Raw genomic sequence first — 21,985 nt, 5'->3', positions numbered from 1 at the left:
TTATAATCTAGGTAGTGAGTACTTATAATACTATCAGAGATCAATGCTGTGGCTTAGCTACAATTTTAACAAGTAATTTATCATATTCAGGTTTAACTAGCTGTAGTACATACCACTAGAAGGGAACAGTGAAATATTCAAGAAAAGACTTGTTTGAACAAAAACATTTAAGAAATTTGATACCAATTGTCCAACTGCCCTTTTCATCCCTGGTAAAACACTCCCCTCACACAGCGGTTTATTCATTTCATGTAGGTAACAGGGCCTACACACTTCTGTAGTCTAGGTCTCAACATAGACAGGCTTAATTTCCTACCGCAAACTCAAAATCTCCGACCAATTTCATATGAGCTACATCTTAGCCATAATATATATACACGTCCCCTCGCTATTCTACAAAGCACTCAATAAAACTATTTACTGCCCTACAATTTATTGAAAACCTCCCAGAACTATCAACCACTCCATCAGACCCAATGGAGCTAGATTTACTAACCGACTATTTAGAAAATACCTTTCGGTCCACTTTAGACAATGTGGCGCCACTTAAAATAAAAAGGATAAGACAGAAAAGGCTCGCCCCGTGGTACCAAGATAAAACACGTAACTTAAAACAAACAGTTCAGAAATTAGAGCGGCAATGGCGACAAACCAAGCTGGAAGTGTTCCACTCTGCCTGGAAGGACAGCCTTATAGAGTATAGAAATGCTCTCACTAAAGCTCGCTCAGCATATCGGGCCTCGCTGATCGAGAATAATAAATATAATGCTAGAGGTCTGTTTAGTGTGATTTCCAGAATTATAAAAAATCAGGCAGGTACTGAACCACAGATTCCGCCGACTCTCACCAGTGAAGTTTTTATGGACTTCTTTAATAATAAAATCGAAAATATTAGACAACAAATTCAACCCACAGTATCAAATCCAACTTGGCTGTCATCTGATGTGGCTGATATAAAACATAACGTAGTTGTAGAAGAAAGGCTGGAAACTTTTTACCCACTCCCACAGCTAGAACTAGAGATCATCATCTCCTCTGCAAATTGCACAACCTGCACACTTGATTCAAAATTACTCAAAGAAGTACTACCAGTTATTATCAGTCCTCTTTTAACAACTATTAAACTCGTCCCTTAGCCTGGGCCATGTACACAAAGCTTTTAAAATAGCAGTTATTAAACCTCTGATCAAAAAACCAAATCTTCATGCTAGCGTATTGTCTAATTACAGGCCTATTCCTAACTTGCTGTTTATATCCAAGATCTTAGAAAAAGCCATGGCCCAACAACTTAATTCATATCTACACAAGAACCGCATATATGAAAATTCCAATTTGAATTTAGGCCACATCACAGCACTGAGACAGCTCTAGTTAAGATAACAAATGATCTTCTTGCTTCTGATCTCATCCCTGTTAGTGCTACTTGACCTCAGCAAAGCTTTCGTTACGATAGCCAACAATATTCTCCTAGAAAGGTTAGAATACATGGTTGGAATCACAGGGACAGGCCTATAATGGTTCAAATCCTACTTAACAGAACGTTATCAGTTCGTACAGGTAAATCATTCATCTTCCAATCATTCAAAGGTAAGATTTGGAATTCCGCAAGGCTCTACTTTAGGACCATTATTATTTACATTATACATGTTACCGTTAGGCACTGTAATAAGTAACCATAGCATTAACTTTCACTGTTACGCAGATGATACTCAACTGTACATATCAGCCAAGCCTGATGACAAATACAGATTAAAGAAAATGGAGGACTGTGTAAAAGACGTGAAAGGCTGGATGTTGCGTAACTTCCTTCTACTAAACAGTAACAAAACAGAGGTTCTCCTTCTGGGTCCAAAAGTGGCAAGAAATAAATGATCAGATTTAATTTTAAATCTCACTGACTTTACAGTTGGTTCAGCAGCAAAAAATCTTGGCATCATAATTGATTCAGATTTATCATTCGATCAACACATAGGCAGCATCACTAGGACAGCTTTTCTACATCTTCGCAACATTGCCAATATAAGAAATGCCCTGTCCCTGCGTGATGCAGAAACACTAGTACATGCCTTTATTACTTCTAGGCTAGACTACTGTAATGCACTACTATAAATTTCAACTAGTCCAAAACGCCGCAGCCAGGGTCCTCACTAAAACTAGATAATTTGATCATATTAGTCCAGTGCTATCATCACTTCATTGGCTGCCTGTTAAATTCCGTAGTGATTATAAAATTCTTTTATTGACATATAAAGCCCTACATGGTCTCGCTCCCGATTACCTGCAAGACCTTATTTCCTATTATGAGCCACCACAATTACTCAGATCACAGAGTGCTGGCTTTTTAATAGTTCCCAGAATTCAGAAGGCTTCAGCTGGGGGAAGAGCTTTTTCTTATAAAGCCCCCAAACTCTGGAATGATCTTCCAGAAACTGTTCGGGACTCAGACACAGTCTCAATCTTTAAGACTAGGCTGAAAACTCACTTGTTCAGTTTAGCTTTTGGTAGCTAATGTTCCCCCTTAGATAAAGGCAGCAGATCCAGGGCTCCATGGACACAGGGAATTATAGTAAACTGAGACGCTGGTGCTGTCTTCCCACCGCTCGCATGCAGTGACTCAGGTTTATGGACGGTGGAGCAGAGGGATGCCGAACCGTTTCAGAGTGCTGCTGTGTCTGTGTGTCCTTCTGGTTCTATCCTTTTAGTTAAGCTGTCATAGTCAGATCTGCCGGAGTCATTAGCCACACTCTGGACATGTTCACATTCTATGTTTTACACACACCCAAACAGAACAAAACTAATTCCATCTCCCTTCCTCTTTCCGAGTAAATGACTGACCCCCTGTCTGGCCGGACACTGATGGATGGATGACTGACTGTCGAGCTCTCCTGCTACCCGCTTCAGACCAGCTGCCCACGCCCCACAGCTACCGCAACCTGCCTTGGACTAGCTGTCCACCCAACATTGAAGTTTTCATGGACTCCTAGCTATTACTACTACTAATACTAGTTTGACCAGAGGAGGATGGGTCCCCCCTTGTGAGCCTTGGTTCATCCTAAGGATTCTTCCTCAGCTCTGAGGGAGGTTTTTCCTTGCCACTGTCGCCCCTGGCTTGCTCACCTGGGGGTTTTACATTTCATGTTAAAACTTTGTCTTACTGGAATTCTGTGAAGCTGATTTGTGACATCAGTTGTAAAAAGCGCTATACAAATACATTTTATTTGATGTAGCTAATGTTGATGCTATAGGTACACCCCTCCCCATCTGGCCAAATACTTAACAAGTTTTAAATAAGTAACAGACTAGATGCCTCAGTACATAAACCGTATTGTTATTATTATTATTATTATTGTTGTTGTTGCTACCTCCACAATCATTCATAAAGAGCTGGTGTTAGACAGAATGCCGTGGAAAACAGCACAGCTTCCGACTTGAACGTTCATATTAAGGTCGCATGGACACAAATCAGATACATATGCGAACTAGGATCACATATGAAAGTGGCTCAGCTCGGATTTGAAATGATGAGATTTGTGTGTCCACACAGCTCTGAAAATATCAGATCTGAGTCACATTAGGGCAAAAAATCAGATTTGTGCCACTTCAGCCTGGTAATGTGAATGTGGCTTATGACCGACACTGGCCACAGCATACAATACTGGAGACATAACCCACATGTCTCATCAAATTCACAAGCACCTGATATTTTATTTGCATACAGAATAATTAGTTCCATATTTGAACACAAGTCACAGTGTAGCATCTACTATTAGAAACCAGAAGGCCTATTTCAAGTGTTTGAGTGAAAACTTCAGAAGTAAAATGTGGTTGATGGATTCCTAATGTCATTCCAGAATGCTCTACTTTGTGCGCTTCCTCTCTTCTACAGTCCTACATTTACTGTTGTAGCATTGATGAAGTTTACCTGAAGAAAAAAGTCTAAATGCAAGCTGTTTCACTGATTTAGCCTACACGTCTAATTTGCTATATGAACAGAACATTATTACATCTGTACCTGTAACAAAAGTTACCTTGGTTCGTTTTCATTATTGGCAGCAAGGGCACAAGGCGTCTGTATGCCCTTTTAAGAGGCCCAAGCTGTAGGTCAACGTCTTTTGTTTCATTCTGACCTGACCAATTGGTGAGAGACCTGTAGTATGGTGAACCAGAAAAAATAGTGTTTTAGAGCCAGAAAGAAATGTATTTTGTTGATAATCCTGAAAGGGATGAAAATTAAGATGTGCTGATTACTGTCTGCCTTCTGAATGTAAAAAGTTAGTGGTTCAGAAGCTTGAGCATTTAGTTGTGAATCGAGTGTTTGTGAATAGCTCCACTGTAAAATGCCTTTGAGCAAGGAAATTAAGTGAGAGCTTGTTGCGTGGTACGACTAGTGTCAACTGAATGACATCATAGCAATGATAACATGAGGTCTGAGATTAGGACTCGATGTTTATGTGAAGTGTTGAGAGATACGATGACAACATTTGATTGCTTTCAACAGGCCCAGCGGGAGAAACCAGTTACAAGTCAAATAGAAAGTGGTGTTTGAGAAAGCTACGGTTAACAGATGTGTTGTCAGTCATTTAATAAAAGCAGGGCAGCACAAACAGGTCATTGTCATGTTTAGGAAAATATTGCAACAAGGCACTTATCAGAACAGCGCTGATCCTGTTTAACAATTCCCATTCTGTCAGCAACTGGCTGTGACCGTTGACTAAAGTTGACTTCGATTGAAAGTGACAAACTGTACTTAAGGGAAGAGTGTAAAAATAAAACACTGCACTTCACTCATGTTTACAGAAAAAAGCTAAATAAAAATAAATGGCAAAGCCCTCTAAACAGCTGAAGACAAACAAGGCAGCAATCAACTATTTATCTACTGTAGAAATGCCTCTTGAAACACTGTGCAGTACTGTGTAAAAGAAAGAGGCTACCCAAATTCCCAGGCGCATCAGCCATTGAGTAAAACATTTCAGCACCAGGAAAAAAGGCGAAAACATACTTAACAGAAAATTACACAGACGCCTCCAACACTAAGTATAATATTACAGCTATGAGTATTTAATTTGTCCACTCTTTTGTGGACCCTACAATATCTTTAACTCTTACATCATTGTACTCTTAAAACCAACTAAAACTGTTCTTAAAGCACTTACTGACATTTCCCTTCAAAGAGGCACTAACATTTTAAAAAGCAACTACTCAAACTACTCTTAGCTGCCTTACAAATTTCTCTCACGTGCATCTAAAATGACTAAAGGAAACATTTCTGAGGATATTTCATATAAGATAATGCATGAGAAAGAGGAAAGTCAAAGAAAAATAAGAAAAAATGAAGTTAACAAAACATTATTAACAGATACAGAGAAAACAGAAGCAAAGCATGGGAGACCACCAACATGGTCACCCTCAGATCTGAAAAAATCCACAGGTATTTCTATCCATCCTTCCACCGAGAGAAGACAACTCAACACTAGGAGTCTGAAAAGAGGTATGGCTGTCAATAAGCCGATACTGAGAAAAGGAAAAAAGAAAATTTGCACTTGAACACAGAAACTGAGATGGAGGAAGTTTTTTAGGCTGAGTCTAAACTTGTAATTTGGATTACTTGGATCATGAGGAACAGAAAATGCAACTAAGTTCTAACACTGAGCCTTGGAATTGTGGAAACATATCCCTGTATATTTCTAAAAAACTGAAAGCAAGTCTCCTGAAAAGAATGGAATCTATAATAAGGGCAAAATCTAGGTGCTGAAGCTTTTCTGTGTAATTTTCTGTTAAATTGTTTTATGCCTATTTTCACAATGGACACTGGAAAATTAATAACTTGTAATTAATTAGTGGCAGTTTAAACTGGAAATTAAACAAATGAAACAGTGGTCTCTGACTGCATGTCTCATACAGAGTTACAAATTTTAGCTCAACTCCAGTCCTGATAGGGCAAAGAAAATTTGCGGATTGTCTGCTTAAACATAACTGATCTAACTCATGACTTAACTACCAAAACTGTGCTGGAAAAAAGGCCCTCCAGTATCAGCTTTGGGCACCTTTAGTTTAGAAGGTGGCTCTGTTTCATGTAAAAAGCCAAGTGCTTTACATGTCAAGGAATTAAGACAGCATGCAATCACTTTTTCTTCGGTCTGCCTAACAGTCAATAAGTCAAAGTCTTGAAACTTCAGTTCTGCCTTGCAGACCCGAACCAACCCCATCATCAAATCTTGACAGACAGTTCATAGAGACTTTTCAGTGTTCTCGTCCCAGTAGTGAGTCACAAAGCCCTTCAGTTCTAGTCTGGATCCCTTGAGCTGAGAAGCCGCAGTACAAAAAGGCTTATATACTATGTTTTCAGACATAATGTCTTGAATGGAGGGAGACAGCGAGAGATAGATGCAAAAAAGGGAAGAAAAAAGGCAGCTCTGAAGAACAGAAGGGAGGGAGAAGAAGCCGAGGGCAGATGGAGAAGGAGCATGGAGCAAGAGGAGGATGAAGGGAGGCGTGAGAAGTGAGAGATGGGCCGTCCACTCATCGACGTCCAGAGTGCAGCAAGACGGGCGCACAACAATAGACTGCAGAGGAAAGAGAGAGGGTATGAAAAAGGTGGAGAAAAATAGGAGACAGGAAGAAAGAGAGAGAAACAGCAGCGTTGTTGAAAACAGCAGTGTTCACAATAAAATGCACAGTTCATGGTTCACAGAGCTTGTTGGATTTCTTTTGAGTTTGTGGGAGTATAAGAGAAATGTAAACACACAGACGCCTTTAGAAAAGTTTGCACTGTACATTGCACCATTCACTTTATTAAAAACTCTTACCTTGTACTACCACTCACTGGCCACTTTATAAGCTCCTTCTAACTTATAGTTCCACTTTAACAGGTGATTACAGTTACAAACTGTATCCACCAGTTGATGCACTATTAGCCTCCCTCTGCCTCACTAAACCAGGGGTGGGGGAAAAAATGTAATGACATGTACTTCATTACTTTCATGAAGTATGTTTTATACTTAGCATATCACTGAATTTGACAGTCTGGGCCAGGAGATCCCATAGATTTTTTTTTTTTGGTCACATTCATATTAGTGTAAAATGAAATTCGAAGTTGTTTAATGCCTTGTTAATTTGTCTTTGATCAAAGATTAGCACCCCCTATTATTCTTCGCACCACACACAGTTTCATTCAAGACATGTCTGTGAAATGACCTTAATGTTAAAAAGATGGGTAACATTTTACAGTAATTGCTGACTACCTAACATTACATAATACTATTTTGTTAACATGAACAGCATATGGTGTACCATATTAATAAGGGTTAACTAATGTTAAGTAAGCCTGTAACAATGTTGTTTCCATATTCTGTTTTGACTAATATTAACTAATGTTTTTATTCTCATTAAATGCACATAAGAGATGTTAATAATGTCTAATGTTAAATAAACAAATTACAAATCACATTAATTTGTTACTATGATATGAGTATATTCTGCTACTGGCTGGTGCTGACGCCTGAGACTCTGGAGGTGTGGCCAGGCAGATAACCACATGCAAAGGCTCATTGAAGTGCGAACCCTCCAACAAAAGGACTTGTGTATGTTGTGACTTGGTTGTGGTTAGTTTAAGTCATGTGTAAGTGTTTATGTATCGGCATGTGGGTTTAGTTGGGGGTTTTGTGTGTGAAGAGAGAAGCCGGTGACTAGAGGTAACCTCCCCCTCGTGTTAGGTGGCCTGTACACGGCTCTTTCTGCTGGTGTGTTCAATAAAGAGCACTTCTTGCAGGAGAATCATGGCCACTGCTGCCAACGCTACAATATTAAGTACTGAGTGACTCAAAACTGCAGTGGAATCATCCTCTATCAGTAGAAACTGAAGTATGTTAGACTCTGTTCTTCTTCTGGATCTAATGTAAAGCAGTCCAGTAAATGAACCAACACCAACAAAATGTGTTTATTACAAAAAAAGTGTTTTACTTATTATAAAGTGTTTTACACACACTTTTTTCTTTCCTTTATTTTAATTTAATTAATTTTTTCCCCCTACTTTCTCCTCAGTTTGTTCATTTCACTTGCTATCAGGCTTAGCTTAACTGTAACTGTACACTTTAACTGTACACCAGTTAAGAGTTTCCAATAAAGTGGCCAGTGAGTGCCTATAGTTGAAGTACATATTCTGATATGTGTCCACAAGAAAAAGAACTTCATATAACAACTTTTGCAGTTGACATCATGCCTTACAATGCAACCTGACTGGTAAAATGGTCGACTGTCACATCATTGAGACAATGTCTCATCAAAGCATGCTACAACACACTCTAGAAAGGAACGTGCTGGAATTGGCTCTGTGTGTATGTGTTCTGTGAAAAGGCAGCGAGTGGTGAGGACAGATCTACCCACTGGCAGACTTCCTGCTCAAGGGCAAACAGTGACAGTTTAGTCTTGACAGAATTACTGCATGAACCCAGCCACTTGACAGAACATGACCAACCATGACCAACCCCACAAACGCATGTGATAAAAGACTGGAACATTTTTTATAATAAGAAACATTAGCCAGGGAATATACAGTACATATCAGAATCTCAGAGCAAGCAAGCACCCTCTCCTGACCAGATGACTTTCATAGTCACAATGACAAAGCAAATCAGGCTGTGTTCACGCTGCAGACAATTTTGTTTACAAAAACAGATTTTTAGCACTGACTGTCCATGCTGTTAATCGCAAGTGATCAGATCAGAATGTGTGTTCAGGCACTGTATTGATTTTCTGGGGTTTCTACACTGGTTGCTGTAGTAATGACATAGGCACGGGCACGTTGCCTACCAATGTGTTGACAATATTGCATCAGACATGACGTCCAAGATGTAGTGCGTCATGAGTGATGAAACAGAAACCCACCTGAAATCTGACCTGAGGCCTCAGATACATCTTTGAAAATTTGAGTTTTTAAATCATATTTTAAACCATAGAATACCATTTTTGATTGATATCAGCAGATTCAGTGTTTTTGCTGTTAAGACTTTGTACCAAAAATCTGATTCAAACTGCATTTTTGAACACAGCCTGTTTATCACACTTTTAATTCTTGGTAAAGGAGACAGAGACAGATCGAAGAACAATGGTTTGTTTTGGCAGCTCAGTTGCCATTTCTGAAGAGTTTCTTTTTAGAAAAAGAAAAAGATGCAGGAAAGAAGATGGTGAAGCTGAAACAGAAGTGCATTAGGCTTATAGATGCACAAAATCAGTACATAGTCAGGTCTATGGAGACACTGGGGCCAAGGGTCTGTGACCTACAATGAGGAGCTGTTTCTGATATGTGCATGTCTATGGAGGTTTGCTGCTGGAGGTCCTGTCCAGAGGGTGGGGGAGGGCTGGAGGGGGGAGAGGAGACAGTCAGCTGCTTCAGCTCCCTTAAAGGACTTCTCCTGGGTTTGAGGGGCACATTACACCCAGACCCTACAGAAGTCAGTATTACAGTTATTGGGATTGGCTGTGGGAGAAAGCAGCATTAGTGTTTGTTCCATAATGCACAATCCATGTAACAAGCAAATGAACAAAGCTGTTATATAGCTGAATAAAATGCAGTACTGCTGGGATTCAAAAGCTTTGGGAATCTGCAGTCTCATTCAAAGCTGCATGACATCTGTGGGAACAAACTAGTATGGATTTTGGTACTTTTCTCAAAACATTTCATACAAATGAGCTCTTATCCAGAATCACACCATCTACATGAACAATAAATCATAATAAACTTTCATTCTCTTAATATAGCTTCATTCATTTGCAAGGAATAGGTCAGTGAATGGAAATAATATTTATTTACAGAGATGAGAACAAAACATCAATAACAAATAGCTTAGTGTGTTTTTTCTTCACTATTTGTCGTTTATTTCAGGAAAACTGGCAGCTCTATTTTTTTTAACACCCACTAGCCAATGACTGAGAATGAGAAACGTCTGAAAAGATATTGATAGAACCTGACCATTGATGGAAGGACTACAGCAGGGCTGTCTAAACAGTGGCCTGCAGTCCCAAGTTGGCCTGTGGGGTCATCTGATTTTTCATCGGTAACCACACTCCCTCATTCAGTGAAAGAACAAACATATTTTTATACTACACACCAATGACAAACAAAACATTATGATCACTTGGCTAATATGCTTTAAGTCCTCAGTACTCTGACCCACTAAGACATGGCCTCTATAAGACCTCTTAAGGTGCCCTCTGGTTTCAATCACCAAGACATTAGTAGTAGGTGCTTGAAGTCCTGTAAGTTGCGAGGTGGAGGTGCTGTGGATCAGACTATTTGTTCCAATGCATTCTACAGATGCTCGGTCTATCACGTCCCCCGGTAAACGGCACACACACACACCCAGCTGTCCACATGATATAAAAGAAAATGGAACTCAGAAAATCAGTACAGGTGACCTTCTTTCAGTGCTGCAAGGTTCAGTTGCAATGCTTGTGTGCCCATTGAAGACACTTTCGATGGTGGTTAGAAAGGAAACTCTGCTACGTAGCCCCATATGCAACACAGTGTTGTGACACATTCCTCTAGTAACCATCATTAAAAGGTTCTGTGACTTGTGCCACAGTAGACCTTTGGACAAGATAAATTTTGTTGCGGCTGTGCACTGATTAACCTTGGGTGTCTGACATCCTTTTGCCATTCTGTGGTTTGTCCCCTCTCAAATCGGTAGGTACTGCTAACCAGGAGAAGCCCATAAGCCTTGCCGTTTCGGAAAGGCTTCGACCTGACTGTCGCTCAGGTCTTTAGACCTGCCCATTTCTCACGCATCCAGTACATCAACTATGAGAACAGACTACTAGCTAAACGTCTTATATGTCCCAGGCCATAATTGTTACAAAATAATAAACACTGCTCACTGTGAGTGGTCATAATGTTTTGGCTCATTGGTGTACATAACTTACTAAATTCTTTTTTTCCTTTTAAATTTGTATTTTGTTTACAACGTTGTTTTAAATAAAAAAAAAAAAAGATTTGAAACCTACCTACCTCCTTTAGTAATATGTTATTTTTTGTTCTTTAGCCCAAAGAGAGAGAAAAAGTGGGGGCACTCATGAAGTGGTTAACACAAATTGTACAGCAACACATGAGCTACAGTCTCTAAGGTGGAGCAACAAGACAGTATTATCAGTAAATGTATTGTGTTCAGCATTTACATTCATTCCTTTTGTGTTTCCTTTCAAAGTGTCCATAATGACATTTAACAACAAACAGTGGCTTGTGAAAGCAGAAAGCAGCTGGGATGAGGTGTCACAGATTGGGCAGTGGGGGTAGTAAAGTGTTAAGATGCGCGAGTGCTCATGTGGCAGTACTCAGCAGTGCTTATTCAGCAGAACGGAGTGTGATGATCATTTAGCGCAGGTGGTGGGAGGACATGTGTCGGCTCTCGCTCACCATCACAGGCTGCGTGCCGGTGACTCAGAAGCAGGAGGAGAGATGCTGTGTGTATGAGCTTTGAGTAAAGATGATAGATTTCTCTGCTGTCAGCAAAGCACAGATAAGGGCTGCAACCAGGAGAAGACCGATGCAGCTGCATGGCTAGTTATCATTGTTTCAAGACTGCAGAGCCTTTAAAGGAATAGTTTATTGAAAAAACTAATTTACACTATTTCCTCTTACTCCAAATGCAGTGTTATCCATGTTGTCTATAAAAGTGGGCAAAGTAGACAAACGTGAGGCTTCAAGATGGCCAAAAATACTGTTTTTAGGTATACAGTACACGTCTGTTGATGTTTATAGACAACAGTAATTATATGGAGTTTGCATCTTGACAAACACTGGAGGTTAATTTCACTAAGAAACCAGAGTTGGCTTTTCAGACACTTTAACTTTTTTTTTTTAATTTAACTTTTGCAGAAAAGATTGTTCCCTGTAAATTTAAAAATTCAGTACAACATAACACCAGTTCACAGACGGAGCCTTAATGTAGCCACACCCCTGTATTTTAGAGCAGGTAGTGTGGCTGCATCCCTGTCCCTCATAGGTACACAGTGAGCAGTTAGATCTCACTGTTTTAAAGTAAATGTGTCACAAAGTCTGAATATCAGTGTGTAAACAAGAATTCTCACTCCCAAAACATATTTTCAACAATTAAGTTTTTGTGTTTTAATGCAAAATAGTATGATTTTATCTGTGCATAACTGTTCAACGCTGTGTTTGCCAACCATGTACGGACTAGCGTTTTTGAGTTCTGCTCAAATCTAGCTAAAACTGTTGCTACTGCCAAAGGATTTCAGTCTTGATCTAAGTCGGTTAAAAGTCTGAAATGGGTTTTGAACTCTGACTTTAGTGCCAATGGAGAGAGACAGAGATAGCCATAGATGATTTTCTGTAATAATCAAACACATGGTAAGACTCTACATGTGTGTTATAGCATAATTCAGAAGCTATTAATTCTGGTACCAATCACACCCATCCCACATCTAATCTGCTTCTCTGGAACAGGGATTCTCTACTTAAAATATTGTTAGGTTATAGAAAGCAAAAACAACAAACACAAAGAGTTTTGAAATGAATTATCGTGGAAGACTTTTGGGTTCTATTTCTAGCCAAATTTGCCTGAAGTAATTTCCTCTTTCACAGGTGCTGCTGTGTGATTTTATTGCCATTGCTGTTGGTGCTTTTCTCCTTCAAATTCTGAGAAAATTACAGGCCAAATTATTTACTGTTTTTAACCAACAGCACCAACCATCTCTCTGGATAGAGACATGTCCAGGCAGATGTCGCCCTGTGTTTTGACCAAAGCTATTTGCCGTATTTGGTCTCTAAGCAAGCGCCTCAGAGATCGTCTCATTCTAAATCGAGAAATGAAAAAAGGATGCTTTTGAAGAATTACTCAATCGTTTACTTGGTTAGTCTGGGTTGTAAAACTCCATGCATTATATAGAATATAAAATAAAGGAGAAAAGCATCCTTTAAAAGGGCGATTATAATGTCAAGTACAGGTATAAAGCCTGTTTTTATTCACATCTGGATAATCTCATCCGCAATTTTTGTTTTCAAAAGGTCTCTAGAAATAATAACTAGGTGCATCACTGTCAGTTCCTTACAGTTCCAATGTTTAAAGCTGATAAATAAAATACAACCCTCTTGAAACTTGCTTGACCTGTGGTAATTTTATTGTTGCCTGGATGTGAGAGTTTTATCACTGAGGAGATGTGTACAATTAATTTTTACAGGTGTTACCTTGATGAACTAAGTCAACCAGAATGAGCCTTATGCTTACTCTGTTCTTTGCATATTGATTGTTTAGCTTGACAATTAGTTTTTGTTTGTTTAACATTTGCAGTATTTTCCCAGACATCCAGACATCCCAGAGAGAGAGAGAGAGCGCGAGAGAGCGCGAGAGAGCGCGAGAGAGCGCGAGAGAGCGCGAGAGAGCGCGAGAGAGCGAGAGAGAGCGAGAGAGAGCGAGAGAGAGAGAGAGAGAGAGAGAGAGAGAGAGAGAGAGAGAGAGAGAGAGAGAGAGAGAGCTTAATGGCAAGAGCTTGTTTCATGGATCGATCTTGCAAATGATTAATTTAAGTCACTGTGTACTGTGATTTAGTGCACTCCAAGCACTGATATCTCTCTCTCTCTCACACACTCTCCTCCTTCCCTCTAGGGCCAAAATAAATCTTGTCCACCCTGACCGGTTACGCTGGGGGCGGAAAGATCAATACGAGGCCTCCAGACCCTTCCATTTGCTTTTCGCTCTGACACTCTCTATGGTTAGTGCTGGGTAAGCTTCTTCCAAAAGGGTCATTTATAGTGCTGAAAAAGTATCTTCTGGCTATTATGCACTGAAGACGCTGCCAAATGAGCTGGCTGCATGCAGTACAAAGTGTTTTCCTATAGCAAGTCTTTGACTATGAGCTGTACTTCAGCCCAAGGCTGATGTAACAGTAGGATAGTATTGCCTGTACACCTGGGGAATTGTACGGTTGGCCATTATAAGTTGGGTCAAGAGTGTTTTTTGGGTGGTGTTTCTGCACCAGTGCCAATGCTATTAGTTGCACAATGTTGTCTTCTGGCTGACCTCTCTAACATCTAACATCTCTCGCTCTCTTTCCCTCTTACACACACCCCCTCTCTCTCTCTCTCTCTCTCTCTCTCTCTCTCTCTCTCTCTCTCTCTCTCTCTCTCGCGCTCTCGCTCTCGCTCTCTCTCTCTCTCTCTCTCTCTCTCTCTCTCTCTCTCTCTCTCTCTCTCTCTCTCTCTCTGTCTGTCTGTCTGTCTGTCTGTCTGTCTGTCTGTCTGTCTGTCTGTCTGTCTGTCTGTCTGTCTGTCTGTCTGTCTGTCTGTCTGTCTGTCTGTGTATGAGAACAGGCTACAACCTGCTGAGGTACAAACTGCTCCATGTCAGACGTGGGTCAAACTGATGGAAGTAGAAGAGCAGAAACAAAGATAGTCTTCCTCAAGCATTTCTTCATTGTGTGCTGAACACAGATCCTGTTTTGTTTGCTGGGGATCAAAGACTTACACAGCAGCTTTGGGAAGAGATTCCTTTGAGCACCATTATGCTAGTGCTCAGGGCGTTAGGGCCTCAGTTTGGTTTTGTTCTAAAATATGGTTGACAGCCTTCTTCACTTAAGTTCATTACTATGCACTGGCCTGCTGAAGTGGAAAGTAGCTCAGCAAGGCAAGTGCTCATTGCCTCCCTGCACCAACTACATCTGCTGGCATCTGTAAGCAGAATCATTATTCAGAATGAGAGTGATTAGGGTGTAAACAAGTTATGAGTGGTATGTAGAGAGAAAGAATCCAAAACCAGAAATTCCAGTTTATCTGTCACTGCTCCATCAATGTATTCACTCTAAAGCTGATTTTAGCAATAATGTCCATTTGGGACATAGAGACAGAAAACACGCAATTCTGAAAGGCCCATATTAGATGCAGTAGGTACATGTAGTGAGCTAGTATATTTGAGGGCTGTGATTAATGTTATTTTTATAGTCATTGCAATATGAGTTTCCTTGATAAACACATTGTTAAGGGCTGCGATATTGATGGATAAAATTACATTACCCTTATTCAGAGCCAGAGTGACCCAATTAGACTGGCAGGAATGTAGCATTAGGAGCTGTGCCTAATATCAGAGTAGTGAACTCTCCTGAACTGGGCATTGAAATCTATTCTTTGCAGGTTGCGTGCTTTATTCACTCTGCTATCCCGCTGCTTACAAAGCATACAAATGCACAGCTGAACAACTATTGTATTTTTAACTACTAGCCTGTATAAATACCAGCGCTGCAATAGCTAATCAACATTAATAAAAAAAATTGGAATGAATCAAGTCACTGATTAGCTGGCTTAACAACGTTTGTGCTTCCTGTTTACATCACTTGGCTTAAAAAGGTAAATAAAAATACTGCCGGCTGCAGTTCAGCATTGTGCACAACCGATCTAAAAAGATATTTTCCTGTGTGATAGAGAAAACTGAGTTCAGCAGGTGGTGTGACCATCAGGAATGATTACAGGAGAGAACACTCACCATGCTGAGTTTCTGCCGTGGATGCAGACACCACTATTTAATAGAAACCGTGGTCAAAAATAAAAGAAACAGCACATTTCTTTGTTTCCGCTGATTCTGATTGTTTTAAGGTAGCAGATAGAATAAGCAGCTCTGTCTAAACTGCACAGATAAACTGTATAGTCATCAGGTTCTCTATGCTTGCACACAAACTAGCTTAGATTTTTTTAGCCTTCCTTCCACATCAAAAGAGCTTTAGGGGAGTGAAGTTTTTTAAAACTCTTTTCTGGAGTGGAATGTGGATTGATAATATATTTGAAAACTCCAACATTTTGCGTGTAATTATTACCATTTTACGTGTGATGGGCAGGTTTAGGTCTCCGTATCTGACACAGCTAATGACTGGACTGCTGTGATCTTTAATATCACACTTCATTATGTGCTGTTATCGTTTTCTTTTGTTTCTGCTTCATCATTAGAGGAACATTCACTTTATTAAGAACTGCACAGCACTGTGTCTATATTAGAAACTCCCACTTCATACTTCCATTCACTGACACTCCACCTCCATTACAGGTCCACTATATATAGATGTACCATTACAAACTGTAGATCATCTGTTGACGCAAAATTTATCAGCCACCTTTAACCCCATTCGTCACTGGTCAGTTTCTGACCACAGGACATCTGGACCAGACATTATTTAGGTGGTGGATCATTCTCAGCATCTCACAGCAGTAACACTCACGTCGTAGTGGTGTGGTACTGTGTGTGGTGCTAAAGTTTTTACACGTCAGTGTCACTGCTGGGTTAAGAGTGGTCCAACACTCAAAAACATCTAGCCAAGTGCAGCTGGTGCACTTTGACACTGCTAAAGGTAATTTGATTCAATCCTGAGGTTCTGCTGAGAGAACAAAAGTAATAACCCATATTAAATACTCCAATATTTATAATATTTCAGCATTATTAAAAAGTAGTTATATGTACATACCTATCGCACTGTGGCGGTTGTTCTCCATTTCCTCCATTTTAAGCTCCAGGGCTGACTCCTCTGGTGTGGAACTCGGGCCTGGCTCTTGCTTAACAGTGATTCTGGGAGCGGGCTGTGGATTTGCTTCCAGTTCTGGCTCTGGTTCTGGCGTTGAGCTTGCTGGTCTCTTGTTGGTCGGTTCAGGCATGAGCTCCTCGGCCAGGCTGCTGCTGGCTGATTCAGCAGCGGCGTCGCTGCTGGAGCTGCTGCAGATGGAGCCAGCAGGCTCAGAATCCTCAATGCTGTGGCTCAGGTCGGACAGAGAATCATCAGCCTGTGACGTGGAGCTGAGAACCTGGACAGGTACAGAGGTCCTACCCTGAGCCTGAGGGGGTACATGGACTACAGCAACAGGGACGGTGAGCACTTGCTCAGGGGTGCTGGGGGTCGGAGTAGGTGGAGGAGCTGGGGCTTTACGCTTCTTCATCTGGCTGTCTAGTCGTGGTGAGCCTGGTTTTGTCTAGACAGAAAGGAAGAAACAAACAGAAAATTGGTAACAGAGTCTAGAAGCCTGGATTTTATGTGGTAATTTTGTTATATCATGAACCGTGAATTACATTTATGCTTGATTTTCACTCCATCAACGGGTACAAGTTGCTTGCACGCATAACAAAACCTGACCACAGGCTGAACCCTTACATACAAGATCCTTTATAAGACAGTGTTATGACTACAGTTGTTTTGCAAAAAGAACAAAAAAATCCTTTATATTTTTGCCATGTTCTTGTCATTGCCATTTGTCATTAAAAAAGAAAAAATTGGAAGTGTGAAATGTAGACTAAATATACAGTATCTCACAAAGTGAGTACACTCCTCACATTTCTGCAAATATTTCATATCTTTTCATGGGACAACACTATAGAAATGAAACTTGGATATAACTTAGTCAGTGTACAGCTTGTATAGCAGTACAGATTTACTGTCCTCTGAAAATAACTCAACACACAGCCATTAAATGTCAGTGGAAATTGTGCAATAAATCTCTCAAAAGAAACTTTTGAATTTCAAGCCCTGCAGTTATTTAGTTCAATATGTGTTCTCTTTGCACAAGTTTAAGTTATGAGTGTTTTAATGTACTGAAGGACAATAGCAGACTAAGCGATCTGGTGAAATAAATTAAGTTATAGGAGTTTGTCAGGGTCCAACTATATACTGAAGCACTGAATTAACTGTGGGACGTCTGGAGTTAGTCTTGTTGTGTGGCTATACAAATGAAATGCAATTGTGTAGCAAGTCATGTAGTTAAATAATAAATTACATTTACAGTATCTCATAAAAGTGAGTACACCCCTCACATTTCTGCAAGTATTTTATTATATCTTTTCATGGGACAAAACTATAGATATGAAACTTGGATATAAATTAAAGTAGTCAGTGTACAGCTTGTATAGCAGTACAGATTTACTGTCCTCTGAAAATAACTCAACACACAGCCATTAATGTCTAAATAGCTGGCAACGCAAGTGAGTAAACCTCACAGTGAACATGTTCAAATTGTGCTTAGTGTCAATATTTTGTGTGACCACCATTATTATCTAGTACTGCCCAGACGTCCCACAGTTAATTCAGTGCTTCAGTATATAGTTGGACACTGACAAACTCCTATAACTTAATTTATTTCACCAGATCGCTTAGTCTGCTATTTTCCTTCAGTACATTAAAAATCTCATACCTTAAACTTGTGCAAAGAGAACACATATTGAACTAAATAACTGCAGGGCTTTAAATTCAAAAGTTTCTTTTGAGAGATTTATTGCACAATTTCCACTGACTAGTGTTGACCCATATTACGAATGGAGAACCTTCACTCTGCAGAACTAAAGCTATTAAATGCCTGTCAAGCTCTGAAATACTCTTTTGGCTGGAGGAGGTGAATGAATTCTTCTGCTCCTGTCAAAGGGTTACAGTAATTCAAACAAACTCACATGGCTTTGATTCTAAAGATCTGTAGTGGGTGAAACAGGACTGCGTATTTTGTAAAGAGGTTCCTGAGTTATATTTATTACTCATAATGTGCTTTAAAGGAGCAGTTAAAAAAGGATCAACTATGAAGTTCTGCTAAATCTATTTGAGCTTCCTTTTGCTCCATGTTGCATTTTACTGACAACTTGCTTGCCTCACCATATCAACTGGAGGCATCAAAGCTTGGACAGTGTTGCATTTTACCTTCTCTCATCAGTTAAGCACTGCAATAGACTTCTAGTCAAATTTTGATATAAAAGCTTACGCTAAATATTTGACATTTGTTCCTAATACAAATAAACAGCTTAGCTGATCCCTACACTCTCATGAACAAAGGTACTAAACTGTGACTGGGGCAGTTCCCCTCTTGTCACTGGGGTAGTAACCACAAGGATGTAACCTCATGTCAGTACTTTTAGTCAGGGAACATAACTGTACCATAAAATTTATATTGAAGTTCTATTGACTCCACACACCCCGTTTTGTCTCCAGGATTTTAATTTTATTCAGTTTTAAAACATTATGAAAAATGTACAAATATTTACTTTTCACCTGGAAAAACTTACTTAAGGTCCACAATATGACCTGAAAGCCACTGTTGTACCATTGAAGGTACATTTACATTGTTTGTACCTTGATGAGCAAAAACTTTACCTGCACAGAACCTTTATTTGTAACAGTGTAAATGTGTATAAATGTGTAATAAAACTTTGGGCCCATCAATGGGCCTTGGCCATTTGGCCACTCGTTTTCTATTCCAGACCTTAAGGATCTCGTAAAAAATCTGACAATCTGACAAATGCATGGTACACTGGAACAGCATGAAAGAATAACAAAGTAAAACAAAATATTCCACAGCCCATGAACAACCAGGTGCCTGTTCCTAGCACATTTCAGTACAATAGAAAAAAAAAAAAATCAATGTGCAATACTGTGCAAAAGTGATGACACTACCCATCATGTTTTTAATTTCGAGCCAAACCAACAAAAGGTTATCCAGAACAAAGAAAGCAGAGAAAACATGTAGTTTACAGAAAAATCCACAAAAGCCTCAACAACTAAATACAACATCAAATTCTTTAGTATTTAGTGTGTTCACTGTTTGTCTTTCAAACTGTTTCACTTTCAATTCTTCAAAGAAATCTGCAGAGATATTTTTCCACACTTGCAAAATTCAGTCATAGATGTTAGATGTATTTTCTGTCTACCAGGTCTTGCATGGTTGTTAGGAGCCCCATTTTCGCTGTAGCTTTTAATCATTTTTTAAAGTCCAGTATTGTTTTTCACATATTTTCCTTCAACTCTCCCCTTTGTTATGCAAGTGGATTTAATCTCATCAGAAATATCTCCTGAAAGATTAATTACTTGTACTTAAAATACTGTTACTTAAGTAATCCATTTAACATTACATTCATAGTCAGTAATGGCCTGATATATTTATTGATGTATCAATGACACATTCTGCCACAAAGTGTGGAACTGGTGAAGGAACCTTATTTTATGATATCACAATAACCTAGTCTAAAAATGGAATACAGCAAACAGCACCTGAAGGCAACAGCGAATATGAACCACAGACAGCAAAAACAACACAGGCACAGACAAACAAGCTGCTAGAACTGTACCAAGCAGGCACAAATGTGGGTCAGAGGTGAGCAAAACACTGAACTCAAAGAGCCCCACACACACTTACGCACACACAGGGGTACACTGAGGACAAAGGAAGTGGGTCGACTTTGTCTTTTACATCGCTTGACATGTGCCTAGCCTGTTACACACATCTCAGTTCTGCTCTTCAGAATCAATTTTAACGGCTTACATCGGCTGTTGCCTCACAGCTAAGAGACCCCTTCATGCTGAAGACCGTGTCAGTGCTGTGGCGATGACCCAAGGGTGACCCTAAATAAATGTCGTGGGCACACATACAGCTGTATCTGAGGACAAAGGAGAGAAATAGAGAGAGAGAGAGAGAGATGGAGAGAATGGGTCACCCTAACAGAAGGAATGTGTCAGGGGTACAGTTGATCCTTGGTCTGTCCCACTTTTTAAATGCCATAATTAGACAGGATGTCTCACATGAGAATGCAGGCCTTCCCTATGTGAATGCAGTAAAGACATGTTGTTTGTGACCCACACAAGCATGTTCGACGTGGTTTCTTTAAGGTTCAACAGGAAGTGAACGTGACATTTAAAAATCCGCTGAAGCAACAGAAGCTTTATTAAAAGTTTAATAAAAAATTACAAAAAACAAACCTCACTCCGTTTACTTTTAAGGATGTAAAAAAATGATTTGTTGCCTTTTTCTTTTTTTTTTTAATTAAATCACTGAATTTTCTAACACTGAGAACAAAGGTGCAAATCATTGACTTGAAGGAAAATTCCACCATTTCTAGAACAATCATGGTAGGATGCAAACCATGTAAAGTGAAATGCTCCAAGAATTGTTCCTTGTGTTGGCGATGGAAAACAGACATCTGAAGATTTTAATGTCTCTAAAAGCTAAAAGTTAAAACACTAATGGGTTAGGAATAAGCTACCTTTTGGCCTAAAATGTAATGTAGGTTCATTGGTTGTTTTGAATATACTTGCGATGTAGGCGTCACAATGTTGGGTTCTTATCACCACCACTCTAAAGGAATCTGAGTAAGTTTCTCTGCAATGAATCACTTCACATCAGAGCACCTTGAATGGCTGTCTATGTCTCAACAATTGAAGATGGTTGAACTTTAAGATAAATTATCCCTGGAATTCCATTTTAAAGTAACAGAGTGACCAAAAAGTTTAAACTGTTAGGACATGAATGCAAGTCAGCCTTCAGATTACTACAACTTCCAAGGCTGCACACTAAAGCTTCTCAAAATTTTATATCTCAAAAACGTAAATTTTACAGATGAAGCAAAAATAATCTTAACTTTATATGTTAATGTAACAAGAATTTATTCAAATTTCAATTCAATTTATTCAAAGCAAGTTTTTTTTAGAGCAACTTACATTTGTGCAATCCTCATTAAATTTTGAAACATGGTAAAGAAGAGCTGACATTGTCAATTATGTATATGACAAAATCCATAAGTAACGCTGTTGTCAAATTATGTCAAAAACTGAAAAACGACAAATGGACATACAAGTTTTTGTTCTTAAAACAACAAAAATGCAATCACAATGCTTTATAAAATAAATTAATGAAAATACCAAAACAAATATTGGGGTTGGGGTTACACTGAAGAATTAGATTAGGCATTGAGTCATACTAAAGCTTATAGCTAGGCTTTAATTCAAAGTCAGGCTATTGATTAAAGATATTTATTTCAAGTAAGATTAAGTTAGTTAGGTTTTCAAGTATAGCATTACAAAAACATGTGTCTTAGTGCTAGAACCTCTCAGATTCTTGCTCAAGATCCTCTTACAATCCTACTATATCCCCAAAACAATAAAGACATATTCATCTTAGAGCTAGGCTGAAGTCCAATCTGTATAATCACTCTGTCTGAACCAAGTGACTATAAAAAAAGCCATATCAGTTGATATT

General features: G+C 39.3%; 1 protein-coding gene across 13 annotated transcripts in view; it reads right to left on the bottom strand.

Moving 5' to 3' along the window:
• The window catches only part of cobl (cordon-bleu WH2 repeat protein), a 110,615-nt gene that overhangs the window by 12,381 nt on the left and 76,249 nt on the right, over positions 1-21,985 (bottom strand). For 9 of the 13 annotated variants that reach the window (XM_017700830.2, XM_017700832.2, XM_017700835.2 and 6 more), the window contains 2 exons: positions 16,456-16,954; positions 9,280-9,441 (listed from right to left, as the gene is read on the bottom strand). In XM_017700830.2, the coding sequence (XP_017556319.2) occupies positions 9,280-9,441; positions 16,456-16,954 (661 nt within the window). The remainder of the gene's footprint in view (positions 1-9,279; positions 9,442-16,455; positions 16,955-21,985) is intronic. The other 4 variants (XM_017700836.2, XM_017700838.2, XM_017700839.2 and 1 more) reach the window with 1 other exon arrangement.

Source organism: Pygocentrus nattereri, chromosome 3 (genome assembly GCF_015220715.1).
Source record: "Pygocentrus nattereri isolate fPygNat1 chromosome 3, fPygNat1.pri, whole genome shotgun sequence".
Taxonomy (NCBI): Eukaryota; Metazoa; Chordata; class Actinopteri; order Characiformes; family Serrasalmidae; genus Pygocentrus; species Pygocentrus nattereri.
The sequence above is the reverse complement of the archived record's forward strand: the minus strand, read 5'-3'. Positions and strand labels throughout refer to the sequence as shown.